We start from the raw sequence: 23,408 nt of genomic DNA on the forward strand, positions 1-23,408 counted from the left end.
ATAGGAATCTAGATCATTCTAATTTAACCCTATTACCACTAGGTCAAGTAACCTAGAGTTTGGGCCAAACACAAATAGAGATATTTTTAAACAATAGTTATATTATTATCTCGCTAAATTGGTGATCACACTATCTTGGAGGATGCATGCTAAACTAACGGCTACGTAGTAACCATGGTATTTTTTAATACAAAAATATCTGAGTTCCATAGCTTGGAGCCGATTAGTTGACCTTTTAATGCAAAAACATGTCACTTGTTACTTTTGTGCAAGATTTAGTATCAAGTAATTATCTTTGCCATTTGACCATCAACACTCATTTGCCTCTAATTAGATTTTGAAAGTCTAATGACTTGAGATTTAACAACTCTTTTATTTACTGCTCAAATGTTTCCTTAACAAGTAACGCTGTTGTTTTAATAGTTCAGAATTAAAAATATCTACTTTTGCTCATAGAATTGAAATAAAATTTCATCCCTTTTTGCAGGACTACGCGACTATTTAAATTCAGCAATGTTACAAATGCAGAAGACTGGCATTACAACTAAAGTTCTAAGTTCTAACATAACTAAAACAACATGCGAGACATTGATACAAGACTGGCTCTACATACTGAGAAGATGTTTCCATCCCTAAAATATTAACATTTTGCAGAATTAGCTAGTATTCTCAATACCTACCTACAGTTGATGCACTAGCACGGGTTGCAGATTCTCACTTACAACCCTATTCTTGTTTACTCTTGAATTTGACATCGTTTAAAGTAAAGCTTGTTATGAATGTTCATAAATATATAGAAATCAAAGGCCACTTATTTCTTATTTCTGTTGGTAAACTCGAAAGCCAATCTGCGCGGAGATGAAATTCATATCAGGAATCCAATACTCTATGGGACTTTGATCAAAAAATCCTGACCACTGCTTCTACGCTCCTCATGAGGCCAAAGACTCATTTCTAGATGTAGCACTTTCATCTTCAAGAATTTGGTAGCTAGGGTTTCCATCCTCAAGTGAAGTTACAGGATCAGGTTCCTTTTCCCTGTAACAACAATCAATTAAGTGTTTTAGTAATGATTAATTCCAATCAGGTACTTCGACTAATTAATAAATTACACTGGATTCAAGGTCAGAACATACATTACTGAATAAATGATGAGTCCGATAACTACAATTGCAAATGATAAATAGTATAACCAGTCTACCTGCAATGGGAGTAAATATCTAGTCAGGTTTACTATCAGTGTGAATGGAAGGTATTAACTTCCAGTTTTTGTAAACTCTTAACAAAGTGTCAGATCATTAAGATACCTCCTGGTGGTAGATAAAGATGCGAACAACCACAGCCCACATATCAGATGTGAGAATAGAGAGATTGAACAATGTGGCTCCACTCATCTGAAACAAAAGACCCATAAGAAATATAACAATGAGCAGTTCAGAAAATTGCTTCACTTGCTGAATTTCTAGTTAGCTCTGCAAGTCATAATTCTGACATGAAGCAGTGAATTCTACTGAGACTTGATCAGAAGGAAATTGACCTGAAGAACGAATGGACCAAGTGTGTATAGCATAAAGCCTGCCAATCCATAGCCAACAAAGGCCAATATCTAGAAGGAAAGAGAAAAGCAACCAATTTAAGAGGCAATGAAATAATGCAATCAGAAGAGAAAAGAGATCTTCATCTCATATATTATGTAATACAGTAACTAAAGTTTCTACAAATTCCTCTTTCCTCCACACTATATGAAATAAAAGCAATATGTAAGAAAATATTACCCATCTCTAACAATTAATATAATTTCAAAACTCAGTTCAGTTTTTTACTGCAAGTCTAGATGGGTCCCTGCTTGCAAAAGATAATTATGTCAAAATGTTAAACAACCACCACATAAAATGATTAAGTGTTGATTAACATCCTGGTGAACTAAAGTTCATGCTTGCTCCTGCTTGATCCTAACAGGACTCCCATATCAAGGATATATCAATCTCACGTTCCAAGCAGGGTAAACAATGGCCAAAGAAATGATATTTATTCTTCAAACCCTCTAGTCCCGAGCTTATGCAACTATACGACTACCTTGATGTTTCAACTCAAATTCTCAACACATGTGCTCAAGTTTTTTAAACAATGGACAAAAGAAATGTGATAATGATTTTCTCTCCAAGAATCTTAGTCCTAAGCTTATGCGAATAGACAACTACCTTGATGTTTGAACTCATGTAAGGAAAGTTGTCCTAAACACCCAAAAAAAACAAGTCCATTGCTCCAATATCTGGATTGGTAACAGCTTCTCAACATGTTTGACAAGACCATACATGATTTCAACATCGACTGTGACCAACTATTTTTCTGATTAGATTAACAGATAGAAACAGTGAATAACTAGTTTTGTCTCACGTTATTTCTTGTATTTCCCATCAGTAATTAAAGGGGAATGTTGTAGAACATTCACAACAGGATATTGGACAATGGACTATCTTTTCAGAACTGAAGTTGTGCAGTAGATCTGAAGTTACATAGAGAATTCCATCAATATAGATATAGAAAGCAGGAGGACTATGAACTATCTTTTCAGAATTGTTGTGTACTAGTTTCAAAGTTACAAAGAGAGCAAAAAAGAAACAAACAAACATGCAGTAACTCACATATATTTTAGGTCAAATCAAACACATATAATACAAAGATAAGATTACTTACAAGATCTGTAGACCACTCCACTGATTCCAAACTCTTTAATTCCAGAATGGATCTAAAAGCAGGTTAAGGAGGTATTAAAGAAATATTGTTCTTCAACATTAAATCATGGACATGGTATAGATTATCTTAAGTTACTCTCTTGTATGCATTGTTTGACAAAAAGGATACATCTGACACACACTCACTAGAAATCCAAACACACCAATCATGCATACTACTTCAATACGATCTCTTTTCTTCACACAAAACTCCTGCATTTAGGAAGAAGAAAATCAACTTATGTGATCGAAAAAATAAAATAATGAGAGAGAGAGAGAGAGAGAGAGATGTAATTTCAGCATAGGTTCAGTGGTTTTCAATGTTCTGTTGACATCACCACTTCTGTAGCTATGAATGGGCATAGGAAAAGAGATTTAAGTTTCAGGGGAACAGTTTCAAATGTTTAAACGTAACATCTGGCCTATAATTGCTTCCTTGACTTAACTGGTGCCCACCTGCCTTTTATAGGATAAAGTAAGAGAAAATAGAAGACAGTCTGAAAGAGTTCACCAACCTCACCAACATTGCTCAGTGCAAAGAAAATTGTTCCTGCTATGACCAGGACATCTCCAAGAAGAGGTTGTGAACCACCTGAAGGATGAATCAAAAATGACCACAAGGTTCTACATAACTGGTATGACTCGTGATAGATTTCTCTCTCTCTTTTGGAATTTGTTTTTTATATACTTGTTATTCTGAGTGTGTTCTTTGGACCTAGAAATGCTTCACTAATTGGAGATCACTTTGAAGAGAATTATCAATTCATAACTCTCACACTCTAGTCTTCCTGATCATTAAACAAAATTTAAGATTAGTCCAGAAGGCCAAAGACAGAAAGTCACCTCCACCAGCTACCCCTGCATCAGAGAGGAGCACTATGCCAAGCCCAACCACACAGAGGGCTGCACCAAACAATTGCCATATGGAATATCGAGTGCCGAGGAAGATCCATGTGAGAATTAGCACCCAAGCGATTGTGAAACAGTCCAATAATGTCACACTAGTTATTGATGAGAACTGATATGCTTCATTTACTGCATTTAAAACACCACGTATGTCAATTTGACCCCAAGTTACTACTAGCACATAGGTGTCCAACGAAAAATTATCAATAAAAATGAATTTAACTAGCATTACACTCAGCTAATAGATCTTCTACACAATTAATGGCTAGTATTTGAAAGAAAGCTGAGGCATTAGTACTCACCAAGATAGTTCCCTTGAACATCCACAAACCCCAAGAGAAGATACCAATACCAAGAAACCTACAAACTCCAAAGTTTCAAACTTCTTCATTGCACACTTGACCAAACAAAATATAATTTCTTGAAAACTGACAAGTAAGTAACTTCAACTCGTGATCATATCGAAGCAAGCAATGCTTGAAAACTGAGATCATACCCGTAATTTCTCACGCCTATGCAGCAAGATTCCTCCATAAACCAAAGCCAAAAGCAAGTAAGTGGACAAGGTCTGTGTAATCGGCGTATCCACACCTGCATTCACATAAATAAAAAAACCATAATCAAAAGAGACAAGGTCCGAACTTCGAACTGGGTTTTTTCTGGGTTTATGTTATAGTTACCGAGATTGGCTATGAGAGATGAAGTGAAGCTCATGAGTGCGAGAAAGAAGGAGAGGAGCTGACCCAGGAACAACATGTACAGCGTTCGCAAGTTCACATGGCTTCTCCACCAGGCGGATGATGGCAAGAAGCTCATAGCTCAGCTCTGATGATATATCTCAGTGTCTTAAGTTATTTGGTGAGGGGGAATTTCTTGGAGCCATTTGAATATATAGCGAGAGACGAGAGTGATTCTGAGAGATCTGCTGGTGGGTAGTGTGCAACTACCGTTCTTGGTTTTCTGAACCGCGGGAGGGGAGAGGAGTCTCGGCGGGCTGAAGATGCGTCACGTGCACTTCAATTTTTTCTTTTTCTTTTTCTGCCAGTAGTGTCACGTGGTTTTTTTTTTTTTCCTCTCTTTTTATAGTTGGAGATGTGTCACATATTGACTGATTTTCAAGTAGGAATTACCTTACAGTTTTTGACAGTCAAAGGAATTACCTTTGACAATTTACCGCAGTGTGTTGGACTATTATTTGATGGGAGGCTCCATAAGGACGTTCTGACCAAAAACGAGCACTCAAAGGCTCAAAGACCACCGAGTCATCCACCAGTCCCATTCCCAGGCATCTCTTCTTTCTCTTTCCCTTGTATGTAATTTTATTTAAATTCCGACGCGACGTAATAGTCGAGTACATCGTGTCTAAATAATATGATCTACATCGCCATCGTCCATCATAATAACTAATCTATAAATTTAATTTAGGTCGAGAGTTGGTTATGGTGTTAACAAGGACAATGATGCCGCGATCTGGCTAGACTCAGTGCACATCGCGTTCTAGCCTCACGATCTTTATCTCAATTTTTGTATGACTTGTCTTCATACAAATACAAGCAAGCCGACATAGAGCTACCATGTTGAAGCCACCACAGGGTACAAAGGGATTGGTAGTAGAAATCAAACGAGCCAGTCAACTAAAAGGCGAGTGAGCTTGCATTAGTCAATCTATTTGCGCTTCTAGTAGCAGGCATCGAGGCTTTACAACGTGGGTAAAGGGAACCTAAAGTGTGGCCGGACCAATTTGGATACGGGTGGAGAAAAATTCAGGTACCGTCTCTAAATTTTTCTGCCAATGCCAATTTAATACCCGAACTCTAAAAAATATCAATGTGATACTCAAATACATATTTTGACATCAACGTGATATTTCCGTCAAAAACTCGTAACGGCTCCGTCTATTTGCTGACGTGGCAAGCACGTGGAGACAAAAAAAAGTTAGATGACCAACTTACCCTTTTGTTTTTGTTAATTCATTTTTTTTTTCTTTTCATTTCTTCTTCTTCTTCTTCTTATTCTGGGATTTTGTTCTAGCTAAACCGCCGCAACCTCAGAAGCAAGCTCCACCACCACATTTCCTTACTTACCTGACAATGTCATCAGCCACCAGCCACCAGCCACCAACCACCCACTCATTTGGAATTCCGATTTCGACCTCGAACACAAGCTCGGCCTCGACGATAGTTACCTCACCCAACATCAAGAATCTCACATTACATGCAAATGCAGCAATTTGACAACTTCTAATCCAATTCAAATTGAGAAAACAAGAACAAACAATGTCTGCAAACAAGAACAAACAATTCAACTTCTAATCCAAAATTTCAATCTCCCATCTCCACTATTAAAATTGGAATCCCACCTAAAAACTTTCACAGTCAATATGAGAGGCAGCTGACGACCCAAGCCGTCGATGAACCCACGGCCACCGCCACCGCCACCATCAAGGCAGCTCGACCACTTCCACCACCCCAACTCCGACGTCAGCTTCGCCAGCAGCGGCCCCTCCATCGAAATCAGCGGTGGCCCCGACGGCTCCATCTCCAACGTCAACCTATACAAAGACCACTCCTACCAGCAATCCGCCCTCTCCGCCATCAATTCCTACCTCTTCTCTCACTCCCTCTAAGTCTTCCTCAAATTCCCATCCCTCCCACCAAAAATGTCACTGAGGCCCTCAAATTCCTTGTTGCCCTCTCGGTGATCGCCGAATTAGAACCCTCTCCAATCACAGCAGACGAGAGTCGCCGATCAAAGGAGAGGGGAGAGAGAGAGATGGAGCTTTTTTTTTTTCTTAATTAGTTAGTAGTGAAAGACTATTATGCCCTTGATAAAAATATCACATGGAGCCCACGTGCTTGCCACGTCAACAAATAGACGGAGTCGTTAGGTATTTTTTAAGGAAGTATCACGTTGATGTCAAAAATTGTCTTTGGGTATCACATTGATACTTTTGAGAGTTCGGGTTGATACTTTTGAGAGTTCGGGTATCAAATTGGCCTTGACAGAATAGTTTGGAGACGATACCTGAACTTTTCTCAATATTAACTAATTGAGTAATAGCTTCAATGTTCTGGGGCAAGGCGAAGGTGATATGGTAGATCACGTAGTTATAGCTCATGCCATGAATTGCCATTGTGTCTATGTTTTTTCTTTTTTTGGAAAGAGTTTGGAATCCAACCTAACTGGAAGGCTCAGCTCCATGCCTTATTCGATTATTATTTATTAAAGATAAAGTAGGCATCGGGAGGGGGGGATAAAACCTAAACCTCTAGCCACGGAATACAACTTCCATAGATTCTCGTAGAGTACATTTTGAATAATAGCAAGAGTCTCCGCTAACCATACATCATTAAGAAAATTTAAATGAGCTAGATGTGCTAACCTATCAGCAACTTTTCTTAATGATACTCTACGAGACCGTTTGTACACTTATTTAAAATTTAACTAGCATACACTTGTTTTGCTTTCCTATAGATATGTCAAACTTGGATAGATTGGAAAGCAGTCATGTAGTCTTTACAATCTTCCGATACTCAGCCCACTACGGATAGATCATCACCACTTCTATTCAAGGTTGAAACTAACAGGATAGAATCGATTTCAATATCAATATTGTCAGACCATCCTTGGTGAATACCAAGTAACAAGCCCGCCCTATATGCTCAACCTCCATATTAAAGGCGGAGTGAGCATGTACAAACGGCCTAGCTAAAGCCGTGACTTCCAAACCTTTATCATCTCTTACCACAACCCAAATTCCTCCACTACCATCACTAGCACAAAAGGCACCATCGGTGTTAATTTTGAGTTGACCACCTTGGTGGGCATTCCCATCTTGTCACGGGCCTATTTGGCATAGTAGAATGCTTGACATGATACCTCTGATATTCACACAAATTATTGGCAGACCCCCTAGCAACAAAGATGGGATCAAAATTCTCTCCCTTCTACAACATTGTTCCGTGCATTCCATATAGCCCAGTAACAATTAAACATATATGCTGCAGTTCCATTTTATCCATTAAATCAAACAACAAATCCCGGATGGTACGTAATTGACTTATGCTGCACTGGCCGAAAAAGGAAGGGCAATTCTGACCAGAAGAGATCAAGGGCAGGGCAATTTTTAAACAAGCTAGTGTACGCTAGTTTCAAATGCAGAATTACAAAGTACACACATGTGCTGTGGTAGAGGTATTTTTCTAACTGCAGTGTTGTGCGTGTAGGGACAATATCACGCAGCAATCTCCATAAGAATAGACGAACCTTTGGTGGAACATTCAGCCTCCACAATGCGCCCCGATATTTACTAAGAACACCCTCAGGCTTTGTACAAGAAGTTGAGCCTGTTGAGGCTTGGTTCATGTGATTGCGGGTGAGTCCCGTAGAACAAAATACCCACTCTTGACGTTATACTCGCCCTTACGATCATAGTGCCACACCAGTCTATCCTCCGAACAACGAATACCAAAAGGAATACATCTGGTGTAAACAATTCCTCCAGTAGATGCATCTGCCAAACTCGTTCTGCAGGATCAATCAGGTTGGAGAATGGTATCCGTTATCAGGTTAGTTCAGGGACATCCATTTCAGTTTTGTGCCTATGTTTGTACGTGTAGTAATGTCGAGTTGGCTTATACTGCGGGGTGGCTTTTTTGTTCCTGAACAAGTTATATCACCTTTGTATTCTTGTACCCTGTGATCTGTGAGGAAACACATATATAGATATCAAAGAATAATCTTGATTAGTTCGTTCTTTTATAAAAAATAATAAATAATAAAAGAAAGAAAGAAAGAAAGAATATTCAGGTTACTTTTCATGCATGGTATAAGTATAAGTATATAACTAACTCTGATGTAATTTTAATAATTTCAGATAAATTTAGTTTAGCATGACTCCCATATGCTATGAATATATGATGGATTGCAATCTAAGCAAGAAACTTTGAAAGAAGAAGAATCCGTAAAGAGAAATTAGTTCAAACACCAACCCACTTAATATTGATTCCACTCTATTACTCCATCAATCCACCCCCCATGAGGCCATGACCCACGCCCACGCCCACGCCCACGCCCACCTATCTCTAATCTCTCTTCTCCATCATTTTCCTAATCCCGCAAAACACTCCTTTTCCTCTCACAATTGAATTATTGAAGCAATTAAAGCATTCAAAACATGACCCGATCATGGCATAGTTTAATAAGTTCGAATTAATTAAGGTGGATAACGAGCACGATCACATAGCTAGCTAGTTTAAGTCAAAGTGGACATTAATAACAAGACAAGCTATGCGGCTTTGCTTACGGATGCAACCAAGTCACAAAAATGTAGATGGGTGGCAGATTGGGTTGCTATGTTTGAACGGCATCTTAAGTCTGGGTTAAGATCATATAGATAATGCCACTTTTGATGATGTCGTGCCATCTTTAACAGTGGTAGCTAAGTTTAACAGTGTTTGAGTTCCACCTAGTTAGAGCAACTTCTACATATGTAGCTCAATCGGTTTTATCCAAAACGCTATATTTTTTTATGAAAGACGAATGAAATGCTTATTCATAAATGATTATCGAGATTATGCAGTCAAAGCATTACATAGATCAAGGTCTAATAGCCCATGTCAACAAAATGCATTGCTTATTTGGCATGAAAAACAAAAAAAAGAAAAAAAAGAAATAAGAAGTAAAAATACCATTAGGGTCCAACTCAATGTACACTAAAACAAGAAAAATAAAAAACACCTGAGAAAGAAAACTTGAGCGTTTTCATGCATTCATATATACGTCAACCCTTGCCAACGAACATAATTGTGGTACAAGAAGTTGACATGTTCTTGCAGAAATTTGCACCACAAAGATCATACAGAAAGACATCAAACTGCTATACAACCCTAAATGGTTGCGTCATCCTCCAACTTTGTTGAAGGAAGCTTCCTCATTGCAGGAATTGCCACAGTCCTCTCCTCGTTTGGAACTTCCTTAACCTTATTCCTAGCTCCCCTAGGACGAATCTCTTCCTTTTTGGTGCAACAATCTCCACCATAGCTCTTGTGGTGGGAGAGTGGCATAGAATTGATAGAAGGATCCAAGCCAGCACATGACTTGCATGCTCCGAACTCGCATCCACCGCAGCCTCCTTTTCCTGACAAAAGCCTAGGCACTGGAGCCAGTGTTGCCTCCACCCAAAAAGGCCGCTCCTCTGTTGGAAGTACAACCACCAACCTCCTGTCCTTAGAGCCAAAATTGCTAGAAAACTGCATATTGTAGAACAATTAACCTGAAAGAAAATGCTAGAGGAAAATTGGACCTAAAAACCATAGAAAGAGGTAACGTCGGTGCATGTAGTGGTTTTGACCACCACCATCGCACGATAAAATTTTCAAGGGCTAGTGATCATTTTGATTAGAGCAATCATGAATGAGTCGTTGTTGAACTCGCGTTTGATGTTCATACGAGCCGCCATGAAAAACCTAGAAGCCAACCTATTTGGGACCAGTCAGGCTAGAAGTCTAGAACAACAGACCATATGCCTTTCCTAATTGTACTGAGGACAAGCATTGTTGCAATGCAGGTTTCCCTAGATACAAGCATGCATGTCATGGTGTTGGAATTGCTTTGTAGTGAGGGTTGGGTAATGCAATAACAATTAATGGTGTCACAAGTCGCAACAATTGACTCTTTGTGTAACAAATGATTTAGTGCCGTTAGAGATCTGCAATAACAATTGATGCAATGCAGTAATAGTTTTATAGAATTTTCTTGTAAATTATGATTTATTCTTGGAATTGATAATTATAGTTGGATGCGACCCGGCTTTGCGGCAAAGACATACATGAATAAATAGTATTTTTGAATTGATGTTAATGGGTCATGTTGGCCTTGACAAACGGGCGGTACAGCGGTAGTATAAACTCAGTTTGGTTCATGTACTCTACATCTTGAAAACCGATTCTGTAAGCTAGCTGTGGAGTTGCGGTTCTATGGTAGAGTATAAGTTGTCAAATTGAGATTGTCTTGATTAAGAGATTTTTGCCTCTATTATTTTGGTTTAGGAATATTTCTTGTCGATCTATGACCCCTATGACCAATGTGAAATTATTATTATTAGTATTATGTTTTTGAATCAATCCATCAATGATTGTCATTACTCAAACCAAAATGGCCATTACATACCCATTCACTGCCATTAGCCAATAGCAAGATAGACAAGAGGTTGTGGAGGTACCACGATGATACACAAGTATAGACTGCTCATTATACATTCAGTGCTCACTTAATTAAGCAAACCTATAAACTAAAGTAGCAAATAGGTAAAACTATACTCATTAGCGCTTATTAAGAACTAACAAGCATAGATCCATGGAAAAGTAGAAAATTATTAGAAAACAAGAACTAAACTAAAACTAAAATAGAGGTCCAAGGCCCAAAGGACAGCCAGCCTAGGCCCAGCCATAGCCACTCTCCACAATCTGCGCCTTCACGTTCCACGCACACTTGCAGAACACTGCCGCTGCAACCCTCCACCGACGCCACCGCACTGACTTGCCACAAACCGCTGTCATGCTTTAGGAAAAACCAGCATCTCTTGCCACCACTGAGAAACTTGAACCCGAAATGGGTAAGGATCTCCGCATCAAAACCGACATAAACCTCATCAATGGTGATCGCATAGTCGTCGTCGTCTGGAACATAATCCAGTCCGCTGTCGCCCTTGCCTTCCCTGAAACCTGCTTCCACGAAACATCCAGCCATAGAGCTATCTCAATCCGAATATCCCCAGCCATTATTTTCATACTGCAAGCAAAGTAATTCCGAATGTCCAGACCATTTGTCACCTATTCGGCAGCATCACAATTACGTCAAGGTAACGTCGGAGCGTCACCGAATGAGAGCTAAACATTTCGCACCGCCGCAACCTTAGTTTTCTTGAGAATTAGTATAAGGGTTTTTTTTCTCTTTTTTTTTTCTTTCCCTAATTGACAACCTACCAATGTAAAATTAGTGTGCCTACTTGTCCTTAGTTTATCAAATTGAGTTATTAAGTATAATTTTATGTCGGTGAGCCGTGACCTGTTGGTTAGCCAGCCTAACTAACACTGTGGAGGTCACGAGTTCAAATCTTACTAACATCAGGGATGAGGTGGGGTGGGGAGTTACATTGTCGTTCAGAGTCAAAAAAAAAAAAAAAAGTATAATTTTATTTTATTTTTTAAATAAAATATACGAAATATTAAGGTAAGCTTGAAGATTCTGTCCCTACTAATAAGGAAAAGGCATTGCCGAAATGAGGTTGTTCACATTTCACAAAACATATCTACACCCGAATCAATCAAAATCAATACCAAACCCTTCCCTCCCAATTTCCCTGTCCTATATATTCTCTTATTTGTTGCACACGGTGACACGGCAAGCTAAATTAACCCTAACCGATCCAGTAAATCTGCAAAATTTACTAAACAACCCAGACTGTAAAAAAGTAAATTACAATTCCCTACCTAGTCGTCTTCCTATTTTCTTAAACCATAAGAAAAAGCGGAGTCCCTACTCCCTAAGACCATCTCCAACAGATGGGTCTTTTGCCATCTGTACAGCTAACGTATACTTTTGACCAACCAAATTATGTTCCAACCCATCAGTCTATTACACGTGTATTTGACATACGACCATGCTCTGTCAAATTTGACAGCTTCTCCCCTCTCGGTCTTTTATTTTTTTATTGTTTCTTTCTCTCCCTCTCACTCTCTCTCGATCTCTTTCCCTTTCGTGATCTCACTCCTTGGATAGCAGAATTCTTAATCAACAGCCATATTCTCTCTCACCGACTTGACACCATGAATAGAATATGGGATATTTGATCGGATTCGGCGCCGACGTGCTACTCTGTTCAGACTGCGTCGCAAGCCAGGCCACCTTCTCCAGTCCCCCGCTCCACCATTTGCTCCTCGCCTCGGCTCGCCCAGAATCAGCCACCCATCTTTTTCAGGAAGAAGAGCAGGAGGAAGAAGAACACAACAAGAGCTCAAGAGTACGTCGTGCCAACGAGATGCTGTCCACCCTGTTGAGTTCAGAGGCAACGAGATGCTGTCAACCCAGATCTCAACGGAGGCTTTCTTGCTCTTAATTAGTGTCCGACCAAGGAGATCATCACAGCCCCCGCGCTGCATCCCCACTGCCCTGCCCTGCCCAAGGAAATAAGTATTTGGAACCTTCCAGCCAAGCCCAAGGTAGCGATTCGGTACTATATTGAACTTCAAAATCAAACTAATTTTGGTAAAGTGGATGCAAAAGGGTTTTGTTAAATTTCCAATTTGCACCTTTAGACGTTTTGCTTTTTTTTAGTAACTAAATAGACGGTTATAGAGCTTTTACAAGCTTCTCAGTGCTATATAAGAAATCTCACATCTAGAAGCACATTGCAATACTTCCTAGAAGATATAAGATACTTCCTAGAAGATTGATTTTTTTGTATGTGGGTGTGCTAGGCTAGGTGTCCAGTACATATGCATGTTTTAGATCTTTGTTTATGGTTCTTGCTGGTTCTGAACTGGACAAATTGATCTAACCAGAGTTTCTTTGTCTGTGTGTATGGAATGCATGGTACTTTAGGGATTCCTACCAACAATGTAAGGCTCTTCTCTTATAATTCATTGAGGTCAGCGACCAGGAATTTTCATTGAGGTCAGACAAAATAGGTGGAGGAGGCTATGGAGTTGTCTATAAGGTGATATCAATGAACATTATACTTGTTAAAATGCATTAATTCCTACTGTTTGAGGGGTTTTGGATCTGGGTCTTGTAGTTTTGTAGTCTGCTCTTTATTGGGTTGCTGGGAAAGTGAGGGAAAGGGAGAAAGATGAAAGCTTTCAAGTGTTTTTCTGTTCATGTTTTCGATTAGTATTTTATAGGTGTAGCATTATTATGCTGATAAATTTGAGCTGGGTTTTTTTTTTATAGATACTGTTTACTGTAATGGAATTATTTTTCATTGCACATCTGTGCTCTTCATCATAGTTTGTCTTTTTGTTGGAGTCCAGAATTTGATTCTAGAATCAATTTTGATTGTTTTGTCACGGCATTGCTGGCCTTTTTCTCAGAAGGTGTATATTTGTATTAATACTTGTAGATTTCTAGCTGGCATTAATTCCGGCTATTATGAAGTGTCTTGTATTCAGTTCTCTAGTTTGTGTCCTTGGTCAATGTTGTAAAGTGCTTATTAATTTCTGGTTTGGTGCGGTTTGAAAGTCTTTTTCTTGTGAAATAAGGAATGGGGTTGGGAGAACTATAACTTGCAGAAAATCCTAGTCATTAGGATGATATTCAAATGATTTCTGGAGTCCTCAACTGTAAAAGCTAGGCCATCAAATGCCATTGCTTTGATGTATATATACTCATCAACATTCACATGCTTTGCTCTCCAAATTTTATGAGATATTCAGCTTTGGTGAGCTTGGTTGGCAGATTAGACTGTCAACTACATGGTCTTTAATTGTTTCTATTACCTAACATGTGACTGGAAATAATGATGAGTTAATGTGCAGACTGATGCCTTAAATTGATGAGGTACAAAAGGTGCAGATAGATTCTTTTCAGTGCTCTGTTGTGCAAGCTCTGTATTTACATTTTGCTCAGTTTGCACGTTTTTGCTCAGCAAGCTCTGTATTTACATTTTGCTCAGCAAGCTCTGTATTCAGTTCTCTAGTTTGTGTTTCTGTTTTCAATCCATTTCAGTTTGTATCATGATGTTGGTTTCATGTGATGTTGCATTTGAGTGCTATCAAAATCAAGCTGATTCTGTTTGCTGCTATTTAACTGCTAGTTTTCAAGCAGTTTTCAGTTTCTGTTTCTGTTTCTGTTTTCAAGCAGTTTCTGTTTCCAGTTTCCAGATTTTATATATTAAAGTAATATTCAAATTTGACATCTCCATTGGAGCTAAAAATTGTCAAAATGTTCTCTCTTCAAATTTGCCATGTCACATGTCAAATTTGAATTTGACACAAGCCAAAAGAAAAATCCATTGGAGATGCTCTAACGCTCCTCACCAAATTCAATGTATACAGCTCCGCGAGGAATCCAAACGCAACAAAAAAAATCGTCACCTTTAATCCCCCCCACACCTAACAGAACAAACCAGGACCACGTCAAAAATGATCGGCACCATTAAATCGGCCACGCGTTCCCAATAACGGTGTGCCGACTCCGTAACCTTTTTTTCCCTTGCTGAGAAAGGCGTCCAGCCTGTCCCTCGCATCACTCCAATTCCCGAAATCAATTTAATTTCTTAATCCGAGATTATTATTCTAATTTGTCCCTTTTCGCCGTTCCTTCACCCATTACCCCAATTTTAAATAAATATTTATTCCAGCTCTCACCTTCTCGATAATTCTTCCACCTTAAGATTCTCGCTTTAACTCCTCCTCCTCCTTCCCCTTATTCTTATCCCATTCCCTTCTCCCCGTACTTTCCCCAACCCTCTCAGGTACCAATCTCTCTCTCTTTTTTTTTTTTTTTTTTTTTTTTTTTTATTCTTCATACTATTTTTGTTGGTTTTCCGATGCTTACGAAGAGATTTGATTTCGGTTTTTGTAAATTAGTGTCGGATCTCTCTTTTCTGTTTTTTGATTTTTTTTTTTTGTTCGTTTGATAATTTGACAGGAAGTTTTGAATTTCTCGTAATTTTTTCGTGAATTTTTTTTTTTTTTGGTTGATTTCAGATCAGGTTTTCGCAGATCGATCTAGGCGATCTAATATTCGGTGGGATTTGTAGTTTCGAATTTTGAAGAGATCTTGAAGCAGAGCAGAGAGTCTCGAGATGGCGGAAGAGCACAGATGCCAAGCACCAGAAGGTCTCCGTCTCTGCGCTAACAACTGCGGATTCTTCGGCAGCCCGGCCACCATGAATCTCTGCTCCAAATGTTACAGAGACTTTTGCCTCAAGGAGCAACAGGAGGCCTCCATCAAATCCACCGTCGAAGCCTCTCTCTCCGCCTCCGCGGCCGCCTCTTCATCGGCCTCGTCTTCCTCCTCTTCTCCGGTGATTGACTTCCGCTCTCTCCCTCCGCCTCCGCTGTTGACTTTGCCGGAGGTCGCCGAGGCCGAAGATGTTCCCACTCCTCCAGAGGTCGCCGCCCCGGCGGTGTCGCAGCCGAACCGGTGCAACGTCTGCCGGAAACGGGTCGGGTTGACCGGGTTCAAGTGCAAGTGCGGGACCACCTTCTGCGGGGTCCACCGTTACCCGGAGAAGCACGCGTGCTCGTTCGACTTCAAGACGGTCGGGAAGGAGGAGATCGCGAGGAGCAATCCGGTGATCAAAGCAGAGAAGCTCGAGAAGATTTGATGCGGGCCGTCGGATCCGATTACTTTTCGAAAAAAAAAAATTGCAGAAATTTCCAGTCAGTCAATGATATGATTGCATTAGCAAAGAGGCCCCGCCGGTGTGGTGATCGCCGGCCGTTCGTCGTCAAGCAGCACTTGTGAAAAATTAAGTCTGATATAAATATTCTCTCTTTTCTGGGTTAATTTTTAATATTTGTTTTCGGAAAAATAAGTTATTGTGGGCTTTGCTTGTATGTTGCAGGAAAACCAAAAAAAAAAAAAAAAAAACAAGAAAGGTTTCTATTTGGGTAATTGAAATTTCGGGTCTGATTCCTTGGTAGATAGATTCATCTCTGTTTTTATCTTATCCTACTCTGGTATGATGATTATGATTCTTCTTTGAGCTATATTACCCAAAGTGATGCATGAGTTGGTTCCCAAAAGAGAGAAAGGGCGCCATTTCTCTCTGTGCTTTGCATGAACTAATAAAGTGTGTCCTGCTGTGTCATTTTAGGAAATCTTATAAGGGGCTACAATATCTATTTCTGAGCATGTTTTGATTATTGCTTTGGGTTTGCAAGCTCTATTTGGTCTAGCATCTGAGATGTGTTTTAGAAGCTCCAATTCTTTTTTGCTTTGGTTTTGGTTTTGGTTTTGATATGCCAAATTAGTGCTCTACCCGTTCAAATCAAGGCTCATTCTCAATCATCAAGTTAAGGAAATATACTTCTTAATAGAGTGCACAAATTATGAATTCTTAAATTCCGTATGTTGGCTACTGATCCTCCTCAAAATGGTGATTTATCTAACAGGATAATCCGAGTAGGAAGGTGTCACCCAATGTTAACTCTAGTTAGAGAGTTGATGATACCCGTCTTCAGCTTTTCAGCTGCTGTTAAGCTATCTCCTTTGTTTTGGGTCCTGTTTCTTGCATCTTCGAATAGTTGGATGCATGTATTTTCTTCATATGAAGCTCTTACTGATTGGAGGGCAACATCTTGTTTGGTCTCGTCCCTTGCTCATTTTCCCAAGAACCCATCTTCACCAAGATTTGCAGATGTACACCATATTCTCCCCTACCCACCCTTCTGCCATCTATAGCCTTGAGATCCCTTATTGGGAGGTCGCATGCAAGACCTGAAATTAGGAAATAAATAGAGATGAACTCCGAGCTTCACTCTCATAAGACGTTAAATAGTAAATACCCTCTAATGGTTCTGGGTTGGATGTAGCAGACAAACCTTCTACACGAGCTCAACCATGAGACTTCAGAACAAAGTTGCACCAAGAGAATATTCGGCTCACTAACCAAGAGGACCAAATCAGCTCGATTGCACTAGAGCATCTCATATTATGTTTGGATCTCCATCTCACTAATTCTTTGATTTTGTGACTTTCACGGTGTTAGCAAGGCCTGCTAACTAACACACTATGGTTCACCAGCACTCGATCGATTGCACCGCATGATACTCGTGATTAATGTATGGATTGTGTACCAAATTATGTATTGACTGCATCTCATTTTACATTACCCTTCAAAAAGATCGTGGGGATTGTATACCAAATTATGTAAAGCCTAGGTCTTATAACGTATGGGATGAATACCTATACTTGAGCATCTCATTTTACATCAGCTACAAAACTATCAATACATAATTATACGTTCGCCTAATTCTTGATTTCCTTAATTATATGTATATATAAAAAAACTTATAGAATTATTGCCGTATGTAGAATAAAAGATTTAGATAAAAATAAGTACCCAAATTGCTAACATTAACAAAAAAAGAACAAGATGTAAACAACGATACAAGCTTTGTGTCATGATCGATATAGTATTCAAACTTTAACAATGCTTATCTCGAAAAACATCTTTTTTGTAATAAATTCAAATTTTACAAGTCTTTGAACCTTTTTTGTACGTTGAAAATTGATGCGATAACTTCTCATTTGAGTTCCTTTTAGTCTGAATAGTCATTGTATCTAAAACTCGACCATACCTGGCCACTTCCATCGCATGCTCATTTCCCTTGAATTCACTAATGGAGATAGTTTTGAGGCAGGACGGTAAACAAACTGGTACCTTTGCTGAATCAAAATCCCATTCTTCCTGAAACCGTAGGTTTCCCTGGCATTTAGTTAATTAAAGAACATTGGATTACAAAGTGATGACCTGCATGTTGATAAAACGTAAGATAAAGTGAAATAATTAATAACACTTTCTTGTTCTATTTTAAGATGTTTGAGATTAGGCGATTTTTGTAGAACTCTGTAAGAAATTCCCAAGAATCGCATCCTCGAACAACCAGGATCAGTTCACTCAAATTATTGAACGCAGCAGGTAGACATGAAACCTTGATCATGAAGATAAAAGCATTTATCAAACATAAATTCATCCACAGAAACAATAATTAGTTTTAATAAAAAACTTTTTTCTTTTTACCTCCAAGGAATGAGCTGAAAGATTCAGTTTCTTAACATTGGATATTCCTGCCAGTAATGCAGTTTATCAAAAAACTCCCCATCATGATCATGTGGCCCATTGATGCTAATTTCGGCTTCAACTAGAGTTTTTGCACTATCCAAATTGTATCTTGAATAAAAAATAGGATCCCGGAGTTCAAACTTTTCTAGCTTTGGGGTATCAATAGAAAAATTGTACCCAGGTTCACAAAAACTCTCGTTACGTAATGACTGATAACATATATACATATATACACGCGTACACCATTTACCTTTTATCTTTTACCTCATGTGCTGTGTAGTCTTTGTGTGTTATTGTGACACGCATCACCTTGCTGCTGGTCTCATGGAAGATTAGTTAGGTTGATTAGTTAGCGTGCTAATTAAGCCGGTTGGCTTGTTACTATAAATACGTAACCCAAATCTCTCTGTAACATTTAAGTCCAATATATACAGAAGCTCAGTTTCTATTTTCTGGTTTTTCTCTCAAGCTTATCTTGAAGCTTTCATGGTATCACAGCCATGGCCGGTCACTGTGGAGCTCCGTCGTCTTTCCGATCATAGTTCCGGTGTTATCCTAGTCTCCGGTGCTCGTTTGTCAACTCTCGGTTCTTCATTTCAGCTAAGTTTGTTCTCTCTACTCGTTTCGTTTCAAGTCTCCGATTTCGACTGTTGATTTAGCAGTTCTTCATCATCGAAGCTTTGGATTTGGTTATATCTATGGTTTATATCATCATTGTTGTTCAGATCGTGTTCTTGTTACTTGTTCAAGATCGAAACCCTAATTTTAGAGGTTCTTCATAATCGTAGTTGCAATTCCGGTTATTCTTGCGGTTGTTTCTTCCACAATTCTTCAGATCTGGTTATTCTTGTTACTTGTTCACACTTGAATCCCTAGTTTTTGCGATTTCGTTTCCTTCCTGTGATTTGCTTGTTGAACTATTCCATTGCTTCTCTATGGCTATTACTCAAACCACTGTGTACCTTCCTAACATTCTGTTAGATGAGTCGAATTATCCTACTTGGCTCTTTCGGCTAGAATCGTTTTTACGAGGCCAGAACCTCTTTGGTTTTGTTGATGGATCCACACCTTGTCCACCACAGTATGTCACTGCCTCTGATGGCACTCGGACTGTATCCAGTGAGTATGTTGCTTGGAAAACACAGGATCAGAGCATCGTTAACATGCTAGGACAGACCTTGAGTCCAATTGCTATGTCTTGTGCTGTGGGAAGTCGGTCCGCTCATGAGATGTGGTCCAATCTTCGTCTCAAATTTGCTGCTCCAAATAGGCAGAATATTTTGCAGCTTAAGTCCACTCTCCAAGGCCTCAAGAAAGGTTCCGATAATATAGAGACTTATTTGGACAAGGTCAAGGCTGCTCGGGATGCCCTTGAAACTGTTGGTGTTTTTCTTGACGATGAAGATATTGTGGTTACTGTCTTGAGGGGTTTACCATCTGAATTTGCTGCCATTAAAACGGTAATCCGAGCTCAGTTTGTTAGTTGTTCTATGGGGGAGCTCAAAACCCTGCTCAAAGCTGCTGAAGTTGACATTGAGAATGAGTCACAACCTGTTCCTCTTACTGCTATGGTTGCACAGAGTTCCACTTCTGCCACTCCTTCCACCACTCCTTCATTACCAACCACTCCCATTTCCACTTCATCTGTTTCTCCTACAGTCTCCACTGTCCCTCCTGGTTTTAGTCCCCTTGTTTCACCAGCTCCCAATCCTATTCCATCTCCCCTTACCCAGCCAACTTATGTTCCCATTCCTACTGTGCCTTATGGTTATTCTCCATTCCATACTTTCCCAATGCTTGACCCTACACTTGGGATGGCCGGCTTTTATGCTGGTAGAGGTCGCGGGAGACTTGGTGGACCTAGCCGAGGCCCTCACATGGCTGGTAGAGGCTTTGCCGGTAGCAACTACAATAATGGTATTTTTGCTGATACCTCCAACAGTGTTTCACAATCTGGGAGCACCTTCTCTTGCCAACTCTGTGGCAAAGCTGGTCATGGAGCTCGGACTTGCAGAACTTTGTCCCAATATCAGCCCTTTGTGCAGCCCTACCCTGGTACCAACTCTGTTGCTGGTGTGGAGTGTCAGTATTGCAAGAAAAAGAACCATACTGCTGATAGGTGTTATCATATTATTGGCTTTCCGAATCAACAACAATCACCACCTCCAATCCATCCATCTGCCATGTTCGCTTCTTCCTCCACACCTCAGTATTGGCTTGCTGACTCTGGTGCCACCAACCACATGACTAGTGAGGTCCAATTGCTTAGTAATGTTGCTCCTTACACTGCCTCTGACACTGTTCAAGTTGGTAATGGTAAACAACTCAATATCACTCATATTGGTAATACAATTCTTGGTTTACTCAAGCTTGATAATGTCCTCATCATACCCGAATTAGCTGCTCATTTACTCTCTATCTATCAATTGTGCAAACAGAACAATTGTTCTGTTTGGTTTGATGAGTTCATGTGTGTGATACAGGACAAGGTGCTGGGAAGAATCCTCTATCAGGGACTGAGTAGACAAGGGCTGTACCCCATACCATTTGATCTGCCACTCAAGATTGGTTCTACATCCTCTTCTCCTGTTACTAGCTGTTCTTCCAAGACTGCATATGTTGGAAAGTCTATAAAAAATTTGCTTTGGCATCAAAGACTTGGTCATCCTACCAATGAAGTTGTCAAAAGTATGTTAAATAAGTGCAAACTTTCGGCTGATACTATTGTTGATTCTACACTTTGTGAAGCATGTCTGCTTGGTAAATTTCACAAGCTTCCCTTTCCAGTTTCTCACACCAGAAGTGCCGCACCATTTGATATAGTCCACTCTGATGTTTGGGGCCCTGCTCCTTATTTGTCCTTAGATGGCTTTAAGTACTTTGTAATTTTCATAGATGATTGTACACGATATACTTGGATGTTTCCAATGAAAAACAAATCAGAAGTCCTTTCTTACTTCAAGTCTCTTTGTGCTTTTGTCAAAACCCATTTTTCCACGAGAGTTAAAACCTTGCGCAGTGATGGGGGAGGTGAATACACTAGCTCACTGTTCAAAGCTTTCATGAATGCTAATGGGATACTTCATCAAGTCTCATGTCCCTATACGCCAGAGCAGAATGGTATCTCAGAGAGAAAGAATAGACATATAAGGGAAACAGCTGTAACCCTTTTACAAACTGCTTCTCTTCCTTCACCGTTCTGGTATCATGCATGTGCTCTTGCCACATATCTCATCAATAGGATGCCTACTACTATCCTACAAATGCTCTCTCCATTTGAAAAATTGTACAATACAGTTCCCTCTGTTGATGTGTTAAGGGTTTTTGGATGTGCATGCTACCCTCTCATGACACCCTATAGGACTGACAAGCTTCAACCCAAAACCACAAAGTGTGTCTTTATTGGTTTTGCAGCTGGATACAAAGGATACATTTGTTACAACTGGGTCACAAGAAAGTATATCATTTCAAGGCATGTCTTCTTCGATGAAACAACTTTTCCTTTCGCTGGCTCTCAATTATCCTTTGGGTCAAAGCTACAGCAGCCTTGTGTATGGCCCTGCTCTTCAGCTACTCAGTCCCATGCGCAGCCTATAATCCCAGCACCGGTCCCGCACTCAACTACACATGCCACTACAACCCTCTTGTCAGGTCAGCCTACTATCTCATCTACTACTTGTACTAATGCCACTATTCCTCCACATGCAGCCACTATTCCTCCAAATGCTCCTTCTAGCTCTACATTACCGTCCACAATGCACACTATTCCTCCACTTACTTCCTCTTCTTCTGATTTTACATCACCATCTACAATGAGCACTATTCCAGCACATGCTACCACTCATGCCACTGACACACACACTATTATCCACTTTGATGAAAATGACGGTTCCATTGATATTACCTCCCAACCTGGACTTGGTCTCTCAATTGAATTGGAATGCTCACCATCTCGACATACTAGTCACCTATCCCAGTCCAATGTTCTACATCCTGTGGAGGGTCTAACTGATGCTACAATAAATGACCATCACATGCTGACTAGAAGCAAACGAGGAATTGTTAAGAAAAAGGCCTTTCTCTCTGTTCTTTCCTCTACTTGCTCCGCTCCTACGACTTCAGAACCTTACTCTCATAAAACAGCTTTAAAAATTCCAGCCTGGAAGTCAGCTATGCAAGAAGAATATAATGCTCTAATCAGTCAACATACCTGGACTTTGGTTCCACTTCCTCCTGATAAAAATCTAGTCTCTTGTAAGTGGATTTATAAACTGAAGAAGAATGCAGATGGCTCCATTGCTCGACATAAAGCTCGACTTGTTGCTCGGGGCTTTAGCCAAGAATATGGTATAGATTATGACGAGACATATTCCCCTGTGGTTCGACACACAACTGTTCGTTTGATTCTGAGTATTGCAGCTTCTTATGGTTGGAAATTACATCAACTTGATGTCAAAAATGCCTTTTTGCATGGTGTGCTTAATGAGGAAGTGTATATGGCACAACCTCCTGGCTTTGAGGACTCACTGTATCCCACTCATGTTTGCAAGCTTCATAAATCTCTCTATGGCCTCAAGCAGGCACCTCGAGCCTGGAACGAAAGGTTTACCTCCTTTTTACCTTCTCTTGGTTTTAAACCCTCATATGCAGATCCATCACTCTTTACTCTTGTGTCTGGTTCTTCCAAGGCCTATCTTCTCTTATACGTCGATGACATTATACTCACTGGCAATTGTGACACACTTCTCACTGAGATTAAAACCTCCTTACAACAAGAATTCGAGATGAAGGACTTAGGTCCACTCCATTATTTTCTGGGACTCGAGATCAAATATGTCTCTCACGGTCTATTTGTGTCCCAACAAAAGTATGCCAAGGATCTCATTCACAAAGCAGGTTTGGATGATTGTCATTCTCACATTACCCCATGTCAGTCCGGCCTCAAACTTCTCAAAGACCATGGTACATCTCTC

At 39.9% G+C, this 23,408-nt stretch overlaps 2 protein-coding genes across 2 annotated transcripts; one reads left to right on the forward strand and one right to left on the reverse strand.

The window, feature by feature from the left end:
- Positions 1-458: 458 nt before the first annotated feature.
- LOC133722595 (uncharacterized) lies at positions 459-4,647 on the reverse strand. Its single transcript, XM_062149471.1, has 11 exons — positions 4,322-4,647; positions 4,138-4,232; positions 3,944-4,001; positions 3,579-3,770; positions 3,251-3,327; positions 2,866-2,948; positions 2,698-2,749; positions 1,538-1,606; positions 1,308-1,394; positions 1,137-1,201; positions 459-1,038 (listed from the first exon to the last, which is right to left on the reverse strand). Exons 1-11 carry the CDS (start codon positions 4,455-4,457, stop codon positions 933-935), a joined length of 1,020 nt encoding a protein of 339 aa, XP_062005455.1. The 5' UTR covers positions 4,458-4,647; the 3' UTR covers positions 459-932.
- A 10,307-nt stretch (positions 4,648-14,954) lies between these two features.
- LOC133720640 (zinc finger A20 and AN1 domain-containing stress-associated protein 6) lies at positions 14,955-16,290 on the forward strand. Its single transcript, XM_062147048.1, has 2 exons — positions 14,955-15,114; positions 15,350-16,290. The coding sequence occupies exon 2, from the start codon at positions 15,448-15,450 to the stop codon at positions 15,970-15,972; it is 525 nt and encodes a 174-aa protein (XP_062003032.1). The 5' UTR covers positions 14,955-15,114; positions 15,350-15,447; the 3' UTR covers positions 15,973-16,290.
- The last annotated feature ends 7,118 nt before the right edge of the window (positions 16,291-23,408 follow it).

Source organism: Rosa rugosa, chromosome 7 (genome assembly GCF_958449725.1).
Source record: "Rosa rugosa chromosome 7, drRosRugo1.1, whole genome shotgun sequence".
NCBI lineage: Eukaryota > Viridiplantae > Streptophyta > Magnoliopsida > Rosales > Rosaceae > Rosa > Rosa rugosa.

What these genes read in the sequence shown, in the direction of transcription:
- LOC133722595 (XM_062149471.1), bottom strand. Translation starts at nt 4,457, where the DNA reads ATGAGCTTCTTGCCATCATCCGCCTGGTGGAGAAGCCATGTGAACTTG. An exon ending in ATAGGCGTGAGAAATTACGG is followed by an intron (nt 4,002 to 4,137) that starts GTATGATCTCAG and finishes TGGAGTTTGTAG; the next exon opens with GTTTCTTGGTATTGGTATCT. An exon ending in TGGAGTGGTCTACAGATCTT is followed by an intron (nt 1,607 to 2,697) that starts GTAAGTAATCTT and finishes CTTTCCTTCTAG; the next exon opens with ATATTGGCCTTTGTTGGCTA.
- LOC133720640 (XM_062147048.1), top strand. Translation starts at nt 15,448, where the DNA reads ATGGCGGAAGAGCACAGATGCCAAGCACCAGAAGGTCTCCGTCTCTGC.